Source organism: Spermophilus citellus (genome assembly GCF_964194105.1).
Source record: "Spermophilus citellus genome assembly, chromosome: 4".
Taxonomy (NCBI): Eukaryota; Metazoa; Chordata; class Mammalia; order Rodentia; family Sciuridae; genus Spermophilus; species Spermophilus citellus.
Genome location: NC_138185.1, coordinates 214,949,384 through 214,966,101, shown reverse-complemented (window position 1 = coordinate 214,966,101; position 16,718 = coordinate 214,949,384). Strand labels below are relative to the sequence as shown.

The 16,718-nt window shown below is 34.6% G+C and overlaps 1 protein-coding gene across 1 annotated transcript in view; it reads left to right on the top strand.

Annotated features, from left to right (window-relative positions):
• Nucleotides 1–7,239: 7,239 nt before the first annotated feature.
• The window catches only part of CATSPERB (cation channel sperm associated auxiliary subunit beta), a gene marked incomplete at both ends in the record, with an annotated part of 136,340 nt that continues 126,861 nt past the window's right edge, over nucleotides 7,240–16,718 (top strand). The window contains 3 exons of the mRNA XM_081292934.1: nucleotides 7,240–7,318; nucleotides 10,731–10,819; nucleotides 13,640–13,780. Coding sequence (XP_081149060.1) covers nucleotides 7,240–7,318; nucleotides 10,731–10,819; nucleotides 13,640–13,780 — 309 coding nt within the window. The remainder of the gene's footprint in view (nucleotides 7,319–10,730; nucleotides 10,820–13,639; nucleotides 13,781–16,718) is intronic.

Here is a 16,718-nt window from a genome sequence, read left to right as displayed (position 1 = left end):
TGGGCACAGCGCCACCTACTGGAAGAGAAGTTAATCAAACTCTAAGAGTGCATTTATTAGTTTTTTTTTTCCTTTTCTCTCTTTTTTTTTTGATTTGGGTTTTTCTTTCATTTTCATTGTTCTTTCTTGTTTTTTTAATTTTTTTTTACAATTTTTTTAATTTTTTTTCTTCTAATTTTAATTTTATTTTTTTTAATTTTTTTCTTTTTTTATTTCCTATTTTTTTCTTCTTTTGTCTTTTCATTTCTTTTCAATTATCTTATCCCCCCTTCCTTGAATTCTACCTGCTTACTCTCATTCTCTTTAGTGACTTCTTCCCTTCCCTTCTAATACCTTTCCTCCCAAGCATCTAATATATAGGAGTAAACAGTAATTCATCAGTCAAACAGAACAAGAAGTAACATGAGCAGCTTCAAAAAGCAAGGAAGAAAAGGACTACAAACAATGCAGGACAGCCTAAATATTCAGGAGGACCTAGAGTCATCAGAAAAATGGTCATATAAAGAACTCAAGGAACACCTTAGACAGATGGAATGGCACCCTAAAGAGGATACCAGCCAGCAAATTCAAGCAGCGAAAGAACACATTGAGAATGAATTACATAAACAGATAAAAGAAGAAGTTAAGCATCTCTATCAGGAGATAGAGATTATAAAAAATAATCAAACAATAATTCTAGAAATGAAGGAAACGATAAACCAAATTAAAAACTCAATTGAGAGTATCACTAACAGAGTGGAGCAAGTCGAAGCCAGAACATCAGATAATGAAGACAAAATATATCATCTTGAAAAGAGTCTAGCCAACTCAGAAAGGCTGGTAAAAAATCATGAGAAAAACGTCCAAGAGTTATGGGATAACATAAAAAAACCAAACTTACGAGTCATCGGGATAGAAGAAGGTACAGAGATTCAAACCAAGGGAATGAGTAACCTGCTGAATGAAATAATTACAGAAAACTTTCCAGAAATAAAACAGGAAACAGATATACAAATTGAAGATGCATACAGGACACCGAGCACACAAAATCACAGTAGACCAACGCCAAGACACATTGTTATGAAGATATCCAATATACAGAACAAAGAGAAAATATTAAAAGCTACAAGAGAAAGGAGGCAGATTACATTCAGGGGTAAACCAATAAGGTTAACAACGGATTTTTCATCAGAGACACTGAAAGCAAGAAGGTCATGGAACAATGTATTTCAAACACTGAAAGACAATGGATGCCAACCAAGAATTCTGTATCCAGCAAAATTAAGCTTCAGGTATGACAACGAAATAAAAATCTTTCATGATAAACAAAAGTTAAAAGAATTTGCAGCCTGAAAACCAGCATTGCAAAGCATTTTGAGCAAAACACTACACGAGGAAGAAATGAAAAACAATAACCAAAACCATCAGTAGGAAGTGCCTCGATAAAGACAGGGCGAGGGGAAAGATAATCATGAGTCTTTAAATTTTTTAACATAAAAAGGATGAGAAAAATATGTCTCTTGAGAAGGACAAACTTTGAAACTATAAAGCAACAGAAATAACCAGAAAGTAAAATACTTGGGGCTGGGGATATAGCTCAGTTGTAGGGCAGTTGCCACGCATGTGCAAGGCCCTGGATTTTATCCTCCACACCAAAAAAGAAAAGAAAGAAAGGAAAATACTTAAAAATTTTTATGGCATCAGATTGGAATTTATGTATCCCCAAAACCATTATAAAACAATCTATTTAAATGACAGGTTAAATAAATACTACAAGGGGCTATTTCACAGGCAAAACACCAAATTTCCAGTAGAAAATGGTCAGAAACATGTCTAGATAATTCATAGAAAAAAATGGTTAACAGGCATATTTTTAAATGTTTAATATTCGATAAAATGAGGTACTTTGATGTATCAAATTATTAAAGATTATATGTAATTTTTTTAAGATTATATGTAATTTTCATTGCTGGATTTCTGGAAAGCAATTTGCCAATATGTGAAGTACAAGTTTTATTAAACATGTTCATATCCTAAAGAAATATTTTTAAATGCAGGGAAAGATTTTTGCTCAGGATTACCATTGCCATGTTATCCATAATAGGAAAAACTTAAAAACAGCAGAACGTCTTATGTTTAAGTAAATTGTATATAGTCACTTTAGATATGTAACTATGGAAACTTTTGGAAAAAAAACACTTGAGTTACATGGGGAAATGATCAGAATAACAGTGACTGAAAGAATTATGTGAATCTATAAATTGAATGATTCTACGTGTAATATATAAATGCATAGGGAACAGACACAAGGAATATGTCAAGATGTTATTGTCACCAGAGACTGGACTGCAGTGCTTGGTGTTCCATAACAATTTGGAGTCAGATTGGTAGGAATTAACTTTTATTCAAAGCCAGTTTTGAAGAAAGCTGGAAGAAACAGTTTGTTTCAAAATTTCTATGAGGGAATATGAGACTTTGAGGGCAAGGGAAACTTTTGCAAAAGAAGAGGTGGCAAAATGGGACAAAAGTCAGGAAACGTACCTATGCTGATACAGTTAGCTTTTGTTAGAGAGGCCAGGGCAGGGCCATGGCCATTCTCTGCTACTTTGATGTCCCTCAGGCCAGGTGGGCAACCCCCCATCCTTTACTCTAAGCATGAGGAAGTTTCTCTCAATTTTAAAGGGTACCCCAACTTCAGTCTGTTTCATTATCAGTTATCAGACATGGTTGTTGATTTATGTGTAAATAATCTGTCTATACTTGTTTGCATTTTTCAAGTTTTAGATAATGAACTTTTACAGTCAGGACAAAATTATTTTAAAAAGAAAGTCATTCTTTCAATCAGACCCTCTCCTTGTCCCCAAACCTCCTGACTAGATGCCTAAAGGATGATGTGTTTGTCAAGGGGAAGGCTTCATTCACCTCTCATCCCACTGTTACAGATAAATTACCTACTGTGGGAGTACCTGGGTGCTCATTCACATCAAAGTGTAATTCATGTAATAGCCTAAAAGCAGATCCTTTCCTCTTACAAGGGAAGAAATGTCATATCAGAGCAAATGAGAAAGGAAAAACAAATGAAAGATTGCTGGGGAAAAGAAGCTCAGTGTTACCTGCTTCATAGTTTTCTTTAGGGCTATCAATCTGTACCTTCAGCCTCACTGAGACATTTCTATTCTGACATGGTGTAGGGAAACAGCTTATCACTGTGTTGCCATAGGGACCAAAAACTACAACTTGCTGCCATGTAAAAGCCTTTAGCACCTTCTCTAGCAGGAAATAGACAACAAGAAAAGACAGCCCCAAATTTCCAGGAACTGAGCCTTTATTAAGAGAGAGATTTTGTTATCTTCTGCACACATTATTTTAGATTCAGGGGGAACTTTCTTTAGGTTAAGATCACCAGAAAAGGGTTGGGAACATAGTTCAGTGGTAGAGTTACCTAGTACGGATGAAGCCCTGGGGTCTATCCCTAGTGCTGGGGGTGGGGGAAGGGGTGGAAGTGGCAGGGGATCTCGAGAAAAGGTGACAAAGTAATTCTTACACAGGCTCTTGCAGGAATAAGTTAAACCCAGACAGCTGTTATGTTTGGTGACATGAGTGTCAAGGAGGCCTTATGTGATTATGTGAAGGGACTTCTGATGTAGAGCATTAGTATAAAACAGGCTTTTTAAAAATCATAGTTATCAAGAGAGTTTGTCAGCCTCTATGGCCAACCATTTATGACTAGTCCAGGCATTTAGGAAGTCAAAAAGTTCCATCTCAGCACACTGTCAAAGGCAGTATATACAGCCACATAAAGGATATCCACACAACCATGAATAATGAGGACAAATTGGCCTATCATTGGGTCTTACTGTTTCCCATACTTACACAGGTCTTTACTAAATTTGTGATCTGTGTATTTACACATGTTGTTTACCTGTCATTAAGGTCATCTCTCTCTTTTAGGTCCCATTTGAGATTCAGTTATGAACTCTCTTTGGCAGGTTACTCTCTTTTAAGTCTCTTACATGTACTTGGCATCACCGTTTTGCAGTTGTGCTTTCCCCGGGCACTTGATAATCACCGATGGTTGAAATGTTTTATAGACAGCCACACGTAGGTTTCTGAACCTTCCTAGATTGATGTTCTATTAAGCATGATAAGTTTGGGAAAACTCCACTTCTCATATATTTTTAAACAAAATGATCTTTGATGCTCTGAAGGAGGAAGTAAGTTGGATATTCTAACTGCCTGTCCTTCTAAGCATGCATTTGTACTTGGTAGGTTCTGATTGGCTGTTATCAGAGTAAAGTAGACTGTTAAACCAGTCAACTGTGAAAACTTAACATTTATATATTGGGTTTTCTTTCTTGATCTATATGGAAGGAAACTTGAGCAAAATATAAAAACAAAAAGGGCAATTAGTTGGGCATCCATGAGAGGTAATTATAGAAACAAATATTAAAGTAAGAACCCTACTACAATATATATTTACACAGGACAGTGTGATGAGGATTAAGAAGTTGTTGCAGCATATAAAGGTATGAATTCAGAGGTAATATTTATAAACTATTATTCGGTGTAAAGTAACTGTCAGAGATTTTTGTCAATTCTCACACCACTACTATGAAGTGGCTACTATATCATTTTACCCAGTAGAAAGTGAATTCAAAGAAGAACTTACTAAAGGTCAGACATTTCAGTGGACAAAACATCTCAAGCTAAAGTCTGTGTGTTTTCTCTAACCATGAATGACTATTGAAAGAATGAAGTACAAAATTGTGAGAAGGTGTAATGGTCAAGAAAAAAAACAAGAAGACTGAGACTGATGGATGTATATAGCAGATTAATGGTACACAAATTTAGCAGTTTTTGTGATAGGTTAAATCTAATCATATACTCAATATCTTTTAGTTTTTAAATATTTATTTTGTGGCATGTTTGTATGCTGATTACATCTATTAAATCCAGAATCTTTGCTTCTAAGCCCATCTCTGTCATCAGCTACTAATGAACTTTGATTGTGTTTACTTAATCTGCCATGTATCAACCCTAAAGTGCATTCCATCTCTAAATTAAAAGTATAAATAAATACAGGCTTAATCACTACAATAAAGGCATATTGAGCTAGTAGCCCAGCCACAGAGAGCTCAGAGATCACTTCTGCTCTCTTTCCCTTGAATTAATTCTCAGATTTCCTTCTGTTTATGAAAATTAAGTCTTTCAAAGTAAGATTTTAGATCTTTGGTCAAAAGTAGAAACCACCAAATCCAATCAAATGAAATTTAGAGATCTTATACATAGTTGAGAAAACAGAAATAGAGGAACTTTGATGATAACTTAATAATAGGCAATCCAAACTGTAAACCTGAAGCATAATACATTTTAGTCAAAGAGATGAGAAAAACTCACAGGTTTTCTAATAATGGCGTTGTACTTTTCAAATTGAATGTTTGGGGAGGTAATGCAAGGTTTTTCTGGTAAGAGAACACTATTTTCAAATTTTAACTCTGATAAGATCTTCATTTAATGTTCATTCTTATACCAAAAATGTAATTGAGCATAGTACCATGCTGATATAGTTTTAATGTACTGTTTCTGCTTACATTATGGTAACAAATTGTTTTCTCAGATGACTAAAAAATGCACTTTTAAAAAGTTGTCCCCTGACAGTGTGGTAAGGATGATAAATTTAAAAATCTAATGCTTGAGCTTTCTGTCATCAATTAAATATATTTAGTCAAGCAAGACAATTTTGAAGGAGGGGAAAAAACAATAAAATTTATTTTATTCAGCAGTATCAGGAACTGAACAGGCTCTGAGATTTCACTGTACTTAAAGTTGGCTTGTTAGTCTGAACCTGTTTTCTGGGATGCTGGCAAAAGGCAAAAGACTCCTCTGTCAAAGACTCTAGGTGCAGTGGCCCATGCCTGTAATCCCAGTGGCTACGGAGGATAAGGCAGGAGGATCCTAAGTTCAAAGCTAGCCTCAGCAACATAGTGAGGATCTAAGCAACTTAGTGAGACCCTGCCTCAAAATAAAAAATAAAAAGAACTGGAGATGTGATTCAGTGGTTAAGCACCTCTGGGTGCAATTTCTGGTACAAAAAAAAAAAAGGTTAAAAAAACAAACAAACTTTATTACTCATAGCAAGAGCAGTAGCTAGTATCAGCCTGAAGCTCATTCCAGATCCCTGGCCCTCCTAAGTCCCATAGACATAAGTAATATCCATCATGGATGCTATATTAGTTTGCTAAGGCTACCATAACAAGATCGTAAATTGGGTGGCTTAAACAACAGAAATGTGTGTTTTTTTTTCAGTAACAGATGCTAAAAGTCTAAGATCAAGTTGTTGACAGGGTTGGTTTCTTCTGAAGGCCAGGATGGAAGAATCTGTTCCATGCCTCTCTCTGTGGCTTGATCTTCTCTCTGTCTTTGCTCCATCTTCCCTCTGTGTCCACACCCAAATTTCCTCTTCTTATAGGGTCACCAGTCATATTGGATTAGAGGTTTCCCTAAGGACCTCATTTTGACTTAATCACCTCTTTAAAGACTTTGTTTCCAAACATGATCTCATACTGAGATGCTAGGGGTTTGGACTTCAACATAGAAATTTTGAGGGTAAACTGTTCAGCCCATAGTAGAAGCTTACATGTGTAGTGAGGTGCACTGCAAGAGAGGAACACTGGAATTAGGAGATTCATCATGGAGACAAGCCTGCTGTGGTCCAGGGGTGCCTTACCCTACTCAGCAAGTCTATTTCCTGCAAATATGATCCTGAGAAAGGGCATGGAAAAAGAGTGGTCTGGACCTTTCATTCTTAGTATTCTCAACAAGAATGAACAGTGATGCTCAGGACCATCTAGGCTGCCTCACCCAAAAGTAATACAATCAAAATATTACATTAAGTAACAGCTATTTTATCCCACAGTTATCTATATAGAAGAAGAACCTGGGCCATATCTCTTTTTCTAGTTTGCAATATCTTTAATGGCAATCATGGAATGAATTTAGAGTTTAGTTAACTGTTATACTGTCTGTTATTTTTGTTTTGTTTTGAAGTGCTGGGGATCCAATCCAGGGGTTTGCTCATGATAGACAAGCTCTCTACCACCAAGCTATACCCCAGGCTCTCTTTGCTGTTGTCACATTATGGGAAATATTTTTAACTTAAAGAGATGATTCCTTTACTACTTTATAGTTCTTTATTTCAAAAAGAACTCAAACATTTTCAGAGGAACTGAATTAAAAAATAATTATTATTTATTCCAACAGATGGAATTGTCACTTATATATGTTATAATTTTGCTTCTGAACATGTTTGAATTTTCATCAGGAATAGTATACAATAAAGGTAAGTGACAGATTCTATTATCCTTTATCTCCTTCTGAGAAGTTCTTATTTATATCCCTTCCCCATTTGTAATTAAAATGTTTTTCTTTTAGTATTTCCTCTTTACCTGATCTTCCAATTGTTTCCAGGCATTATCTATGTTACTGTGGTCTAGATGTTTCTAATAACATCATTGTGAACTACTGTTACTAAATTGTGTACATAAAGACTTTTCTCTTACTATAGTGTTTCATCATTTATAAGTCATAGAATATTTAACATTTAAAGAGAATTTTATATTTGTAAAATTTTAGCTACTCTAACATTTTAGAATTCTTTTCTCCATGAATGGTTGTAGGTAATATGAATTATACACTGAGTTAACTGGCTACTATACTGATATTGAGGAGAATTTTCTGAAGATAATATACAGATTGACTTAATTAACAGGACTTTTATGGCAGAAAAACTTTGTAAAAGAACAAGAAGAAATAAGATAAATCTACTTTAATTTGTGCAATATTTTTTAATTCTCTGCAACATCCTGCTATAGGTCCTGGAATGTAAGAGGTGCTCCATAGGCCATTGTTGACTAAATGGATGGATAGAAGGATTCAGATTTTTTTCCTATTCACAGATGTGTTGCAGAACTGAAAGAGTTCTGGGATGACCCCAGTTTGAATTCCCATGATGTGCTAGAGAATAGAACACATACATGCATGTGACCCAAGATGGAACAGCCACAGAGATATTTCAGAGAAGGAAGTGGTTACTTTCAGCTGTGGGAAAGGGGGTTGTCAAGGAAGACTTTGTACAAAAAAGGGAAATCTATCAACGTCCTTAAAATGGGTAATATTTGGATATAAACCTATATAAACCTATATTTGGATATTCTCCAAAGACATGAGAGTATGTGATAAACAATGTTACAAAGGTAGGAGGTCCCATTATATGGGGAGGGAGCAGTAAATACTTCCATTTGACTAGAAAGAGGGATAGAAGTAAACTATTCTGGAAAGACAATGGCTGGCATGCATCACAGAGGTGCTCAATGCCAGGCTAAGGAATTTGGGCTTTAATCTACAATCAATGGGAAGCTATTTAAGATTACTGGATTGGAGATATGGCATATCATAGCTATAGTTTAGATATTAGACAGCATAGAGGGGGGAAGATTTTCTCTGCCCTGTAAGGTTCTGTGACTGGGGTCTATGAGTTGAACTAGCAAAAGACAGATTAACAGGAGGAAAAGCATACAAATTTTGTTTCTGTTAATCTTCTTTATATGGTATGGAGGACTTCATAGAAAGAAGTGAGAACCTAAAGAAGCAGTTAGACCCAGGGGCCTATATACCAGTTCAACAAAGAGCAATAAATTCGAGAGATATGACAAGACAAAGGAAAAAAAAAGTTTGGACTGGGGTGGTAATGTGGGGAGTTACTGGGAAATATAGGGGGAAATAATAGAAGATAATGATTTTAGTTAAGTTTGTTTGCAAAGATTCATCTCAGTGATAGGAAATGTACAGGTAGGCACATTACTCCTGGTAAATTTATGTCCTGGTTTTAGGTACAAAGCAAGGCTCATTGTTTCTCAATTGTCTTCAGCATGAAATAACCAATATGCCAAAGTGGCTTATGTTGGAGGCAGCATTTTCTTATGCTCTACAGCAGCAATATGTAAATGGATTGGTGGAGAGAGATAGGTGACATTTTGCTGCTTCAAATGACGTTTTTCAACTTCATTGCTATAAATGTAACTGTGAATAGAGCGATGAATTAATTTCATAAATGGCCATGTTTCTTTAAATTTGTCCCCAAGTGGATCGCTTATTCTATACGCAGCAGATATCCCCTCAGTGATTGCACTTATATGGTTTCCCTTAGGGTCATGATTTATGTTAAAGAAGTCACATGTTTAAAATGTCACTGACAACATCTTTCCTTTAGAGACTCACACAACATAATTATTTCTTGCATCTTATTATTAAAACAGAATCTAGAATTTATAACCTGAGAATTTCTAGGCAAAGGTACAGAATTTGGGAATTGCATCTGTCTCTCATTATAATCTCTCCTGTGGTTTTCCCTGCCTCCTCTTTTACCACCCAAGCTCAAAGGAGCCTTTTGATCCAACCACATAATTTACAAAATAATACAAAAGTACAGAGGGACAATTGATTAATTTCACTGAGGCAAGTGTTAGAAAAATTTCTATTTGCACCAGACCTCAAAATGAGTTAAAAATCTGAGGCAGAGAATCCCATGAGCATTTAAGAGGAACCAGGGGATAGATTTCGTACAAGAGAGTCAGAAAAGGGGCTTGGCTGTTGAACGACTGTCTAGCAGAATAGAGGGTGACCCTTAGAGGCAGAAACACCTTGCTTCCAGTGTGACTTGCTGTTTGTTAGATTTATGAACCTTGAAATCATTCTTCAAGTTCCTCTTTGTCAAAGAGGAGACAGTGATGTGGGTTGTGCAAAGTATTGAGGGAATGTCATAACACGACACGTAACCGTGGTGGCTGGCTCAAAGTAAGGTATTCAAAGGAATTAGTTTCCTTCTGCCAATCTTTATTCCACATGAGGAGTTTATACATTAGGTAATAGAGTATTCATGTAGATAAAATCAGAGGAGTGATTTAGACTATAGAGACCAAATTTTAGCTTTAAAGAAATGGGTCTGGTAACGCAGTCAAGAATGGGCAAAGTGAAGGAATGTATGACCTGAAAGTTTTTGAAAACTGTTTAACATTTTAAGCCATATTTGTGGTACTTTGTGACGAGTGGCCAATATGAAACATTCACTTATCTTTTGCCCCAGCAAATTGTGGTTGTACAAAACTCCCAACTAACCATCTCCTTCTCACCAAACCATCTCCTGTCCTCTCTACCAAATTATCTCTTGTCCTTTTTCTAATCAGACTGTGAATTTATGGCCTAAATGGCAGGGCTATATCTTAATTTTTTTAGTGTATCTATGAATGCATCTTTCCCCAGACTCAAAGTAAGAAGAAGGGTCCTCCATCCAACATCTGCATGTAGTAATTCTCTGACACAACACAACTGTCTCTCCAGGCTCTAATTCCTGACCCTTTTTTATCCTCCCAAGGATAAGGGGCCAAAAAGTCAGGAACTAGCTTTTGACTGCCTCCAAAAATTTTGCATCATGGTCAAGCTTCTGATATATTCTATCTTGGCACTTCAGCCAAACCTTCCACTTTATAAGCCCTGATCTGATAACTTTGAAAAGAAAAAAAAAGTGGAAGATTTGGGGGTTTTTTTAGAGAAAAGTGAATTTAAAATATACAATTATAATCTTAGTAAGAAAAATAGTAAGTTCTTAAAATATTCCACTTTGTCAGTTTGAAAAATAAAAACTTTTCATGGAAATTCTTTTGTAAGCTAAAATACATGATTTTTCTTTTATTTAGGTGATACAGAGAGACGCTTTGCTTGTTCTAGCCAAGGATACCCCAAAGAGAATGAAATAATCAAGTTGTTTCTTTCCACAGAAAACTTGGTAAAGACCACTAATAGCCTGTATTATAACCCTTCGTATTCCTTTTAAGTCCATGTGTAAAACCAATAGCAGTACTCTTCAAACACCCTCTACCTGAGAAACAGAAATACTATATAATTGTTTCTATCCTTTAAATTCCATGTCCAATTGGATCTGGTAAAATTTTCACTCAACCATTGTGCATCCTGGGTGGTTCTGTTTGGTGGTGGTTGTTGTTATTTTTAAATAATGCTTCTTCCCTCCCTTCTTAATTTTAAGATCAGCTGTAACAATCTTCATTTTTTATGGAGCTGATTTATTCTTTTGAAGTTTGACAAATGTGGCCTGTTAGAGAAAGAAAGCTCCCTCACATGACCCTGGGAAAGAACCTTTTCCTTGTATAACAAATACCACATTGTAGTTGTCACTTTGGGTAAGGGATAAGATGATCCTTTGACTCAAATATTGGGAATTTTTTTTAAAAAAGAAACAACAAAATAAAATAAAGCATAGTATTAAGAAATCCATGTGGCAAATAAATACTAACAAAAGCAAATTATTTTTAAAAATGCATAGATTGTCTAAAAATCTATGATAAATACACTAAAGATGAAGAAAAGCATTCTGTAATCACAAATACATTTATCCCTAAGTCTGCTTTAAATTAGACCACAGTTCCTTCTTGACATGCCAAATTTATATTTAAGTTTTATACTTAAGACTCTTGTGAAGTGCATGCCCTTTGAGTCAAAAGTGTCTTTCTTATTTGTGATTATATATTATGGAAAAGGTTTGGGCATTAGAGGAAGACAAATTTACAAAGCTGGGTTGTGGTCTGTGTGCCCTTGGAGCAGGTTATCTAACCTTTCTGACTTTTTTTTTCTTGACAGCTTTTTTTTTTTTTTCCCCTTAAAGAAATACAACATACTTTTTGAATAGTTGGGCGTAGTAGTTCTACTAATGGCATTATTAGAAATGATAGCTAACATTTATAAAGCCTTTCCTCAGGAAGTCTAATTAACAAAAAAAAAGTGTTTATATGTTTATAAAGTATTTATATGTATCAGGCATTTTTCAAAGTGTTTAATGTTCATTATGAAATTTGGTCTTCACATTTGATTTTCCTTGAGGTGAGAAAATGCTACTGTTCTTGCCCTTGATGACTCTGTTAAAAAAAAAATCACACTTCCCTCCTGCACCCCCAAGCTCCCTTCCCTACTTCATTCTTATATATGGTTCTTTATTTGACTTGTCCCCACCCCTCCATCCTTCTACTACTTCACCCATCACTCCATCCATCCAGTTTGTCTCCCTGATAATACCCATTAACATGTAAATTCCAGGATAACAGGAATTTTTGTGTTTCAGGTTTTGTTTCACTTCTATCATTCCCAGTAACACCGCCCTCATAGTTGGGGCTTAGTAGAAATTTTTGAAATAAATACGTTTGCCCATTTTTTAGATAGGGAAACTAAAATTCAAATAGAGAACTTGCCCAAAGTGTTCTCAACTACTAGGGGATCAGAGATAAAGCTCTTAGTATCCATCTCATATAAGTTTTTTGGTAAAATCATCATTCACAACTGCTGCATTTTCACATTCCCTTATAAAACTGGGAAATAATCAATGAAAATGCTGTAAGATAAACTTTGCTTTTTACATTTGCTTCCTTTTTTATTTTGATGCAAAATGACTTTAATAAAACCATATTTACTACTGTGATGGCAAAACCAGGCCTGGTTGTAAAGTGAAATTATAAGAATGTTATAGTGAAAAATTGGTGCCTGCGGAAAGAGTTAGCTCCCCTCCTTTTCTGTCAGCCTTTCCTCAGGAAGTCTAATTAACCAAAGCCCCTACCTTTTGGATTGTAAATAAATACCCCTAGGAGTCTGACTACTCCCTTTTGAGTATAAACACCCAGTTGGAGCCTTCAGAAAAAAAAATAATAATAAAATAAGTCTTTATGTTGGCCAAGTGCAGTGGTGCACACCTAGAATCCCAGCAACTGGGGAGACTGAGACAGGAGGATCGAAAGTTCAAAGACAGCCTTGGCAACTTAGCGAGATCCTAAGCAACTTAGTGAAACCCTGTCTCAAAATACAAAATAAAAAGGGCTGGGGAGGTAGTTCGGTGGTAGAGTGCCCCTGTGTTCAATCCCCAGTACCAAAACATAAAAATACATCTTTAGCTAATTGATATTTGAATTACATTTATTGGACATTTGACTGAACAGAAATAAACGCTGCCCTGATAAATAACAACAATGGCAAAGAAAGAAACAAGGCTAGAGATTTATCAACAGTTTCCCCCTTAAAAACGCTTCTTGCTAGAACCTCCACTACCACACACCCCTCCCCTACATGCTCATGGCCTTCTATCGTGTAGGGTAGAAATTTTATGGCACTGGATAGACTATAAATATTGTGAGAAGCTGTGGGTGGAGCTCAGGATTTGGAGTTTGATCTCTGGGCCTGCGGTAGTTCTCCCATCCTCCAAGTGCAGTTGGCCGCTTCTTGTTTCCCACAGCACTACATGTGAGAGCCTGCAGTTTTGATTTTATGTTTATTAAGTGTGAAAACTTTCTTCCCATTTTTATGGCAGAAAATATTATAATAAGAATGAATTAAAGCTTATGACACATATTATTACTGAGTTCTGAAGATAAATGTTTTAAAACACAAGTTTAAAAATAGATTTTTTTAGCTAAAAATGGGAATTACTAAAGATGGAAGTCTTTAGAAGCATTTACTTTTCACAGATTTCTCCTCACTTTTAAATGAATGTAATGTGCATCTCTCCATCAAATTGTCATTACTTGTTTATTTATTTATTTTCCTAAAGATAATCCAGTGTTTTTTCCAAGCTGAAAATGAGAACCTTTCAAAGGAAATGCTGAGTATATTCACATCAGGAGGACTGGCTCCCAGCTTGGAAATCATAAATAGTACATATCACGGCATCTTCCACTTCAATTTAACTTTGGTAATTATGTTTTATTTTTATTTTGTTTCATGCTATATGTTTTGCTTTAAATAGTGATAAACATTTACAGAAATTAGAAGAAACTGCTTATTTATTTTTACTATTTACCTACATATTTTTCATTTCTTTTGCTCTTCATTCTTTTCTGTGGATACAAGTTGCCATCTGCTATCATTTTCCTTCAGCTTGAAGAACTTCTTTTAGAATTTTTACAGTATTGACCTACTGACAATGAATTCATTCTCTGGGGTTTTTTAACCCCCTGAAGATGTCTTTATTTCACCTTCATTTTAGAAACAACTTTATTGAGAGATAATTCACATGCCATACAATTCACCTATTTAAAAGTATATTTAATTGGTTTTCAGAATATTAATAGTTGTACAACTACTGTTCCTACATAATCCCCAAACATTTTCATCACTCCAAAAAGACAACTCAGTCACTCCCCATTCTCCCTCCACTCCTTAGGCCTAAGTAATCACTATTCTACTTTGTCTCTGTAGATGAGCTTATTCTGAACATTTCATGCAAATGAAATATAATATGTAGTGTTTGTGACTGCATCTTTCAGTTTGCATAATGTGTTCCAGGTCTATGTGTGTTGTGGCATATATTAGTACTTCATTCTTTTTTTATTTTATTTTTTAATTTTTTTATACCTTTATTTTATTTATTTATTTTTATGTGGTGCTGAGGATTGAACCCAGGGCCTCGCACATGCTAGGCAAGCGCTCTATCACTGAGCCACAACCCCAGCTCCTCATTCTTTTTTATGGTCAAGTAATATTTTATTGTATAGATACCACACGGGTTACTTCTGGTTTGGGGCTATTATGAACTAAGCTGCTATGAACATTCATGTATAAGTTTTCATGAGAAATACATTTTTATTTTTCTTGGATCAGCAAGTAGGAACAAAATTGTTGGGTCATATGCTAACTCTATATTTAACTGTTTTGAGAAACTGCTAAAATTGTTTCTGAAGTTCTGTTTTACATTCCACTTCTGCTTATTAGATTCCAACTTCTCTACAAGCTTACCAATACTTGTTATAATCTGTCTTTTTTATAAGTATAAAGTGCTATTTCATTATGGTTTGATTTGTATTTCCCTAATGACAACTGATGTTCAGTACCATTTCATATGCTTATCGGCCATTTGAGTATCATTTTTGGGGAAGTAGCTACTCATATTCTTTGCCCACTTTTAATTGGGTTATTGATCTTTCTATGGTTGGGTTGCAAACATTCTTTGTTTATAGATACAGATCCCCCATTAGACATGATTTGCAAGCATTTGCTTGCATTCCATGGATTGTCTTTTGATACATGAAACATGGTGAAAGTTTATTTCCTTTTATCTTTTTATCAAGTCTATTTTATCTGCTTTTTCTATTATTGCTCGTGTATTTTGAGTCATGGGTAGAAAAACATTGTCTGATCCAAGGTTCTAAATATTTACCCCTCTATTTTCTTCCAGGAGTTTTATAGTTGTTTTAGCTTTGAGTCTTTGATCCATTTTAAGTTTATTTTTTTATACAGTGTGAGGTAGGAATCTGTGTTCATTCTCTGGCATGTAGATGTCTAGCTTTCCTAGCACTGTTTGTTAAAAAGGTTATTATATTTTCCCTATTGAATTATTTTGGCAACTTTATTATTTTATTAGTTGACCATAAATATGAAGATTTATTATGGATTCTCAATTCTATTGCATTGATTTGTGTGTCTATCTTTATGCTAGCACCATTCTGTCTTGATATTGTTGGTTTGTATTGAGTTTTGAAATCAGGAAGCATAAGCTATCTGATTTTGTTCTTCTTTTCCAAGATTATTTTTGCTAGTCTGGGTCTCCTTTGAGATTACATATGAATTTTAGAATAAGCTTGTCAATTTCTACAAAACAGACTGCTAGGATCCTGATAAAGATTGTATTGAATCTGCAGATAAATTATAACATTAAGTCTTTCAAACCATGGACATAGGATCTCTTTCCATTTGTTTTATCTTATTTAATTTCTTTCAATAATGTTTTATAGTTTTCAAGAATATAAGTTTTTATACCACTGTTCAATTTATTCCTAATAGTTCATTTTTTGTATATTTGTCTTGTAGTTTACAATCTTGCTGAACTCATTTTGAGTTCAAATTAATTTTTAATGGTCACCTGAATTTTTGGAGCATAGTTTTGTCACATATACACCTTCTGGTTTGTCTTAATTTTCTTTCAGCATTCTGAAAATGTCATTATAATGTTGCCTGTCACATTGTTTCTGAATGAGAAGTTATCTGTTGATGTTATTATACTCTTTGGTTCTAATGTATCATTTTTCTCTGGATATTTTTAAGATTTACTCTTTTTATTTACCCAATTGGGGCTATCTTAGTTAAAATTTCAAAACCTTCTCAAAAAAAAAAGTCTCTGCCCATTTTTCTATCTTTTTTCCTCTAGGATTTCAGTTATGCCCATTTTCAAACACATGTTATTATCCCACTAGTCTCTAAAACTGTTTATTTTCTTTAATCATTTCCCTTTTCTCTTTTTTTATTTTAACTGATACATAAAAACATAAATATTAAAAAATTATAGATCTTAATGGAGTTGTATATGCCATGAGGTGTTTTCAATGTATGTATATATTATGTAATGTTGAGATCAGATTAAACATACTATCTCCTCAAAAATTTATCATTTCTTTATAATGAAGACACTCAAATCTTTTTTTTTCTTTACTTTTTAAACATTTAGTTCGTTAATGTTATCTATAGATCTATAGTGACACTACTGTGTTCCTTTTTAAAAATATTGGGTAGTTTCAATTACTGGTTTGCTAAGTTCACTTATTTTTTCTCTTTCCACCTTGAGTCTGCTTTTGAATCTGTTTAGTAAATATTGTATTTCAGTTCTTATATTTTTAACCTTATTTTTCCATTTGAGT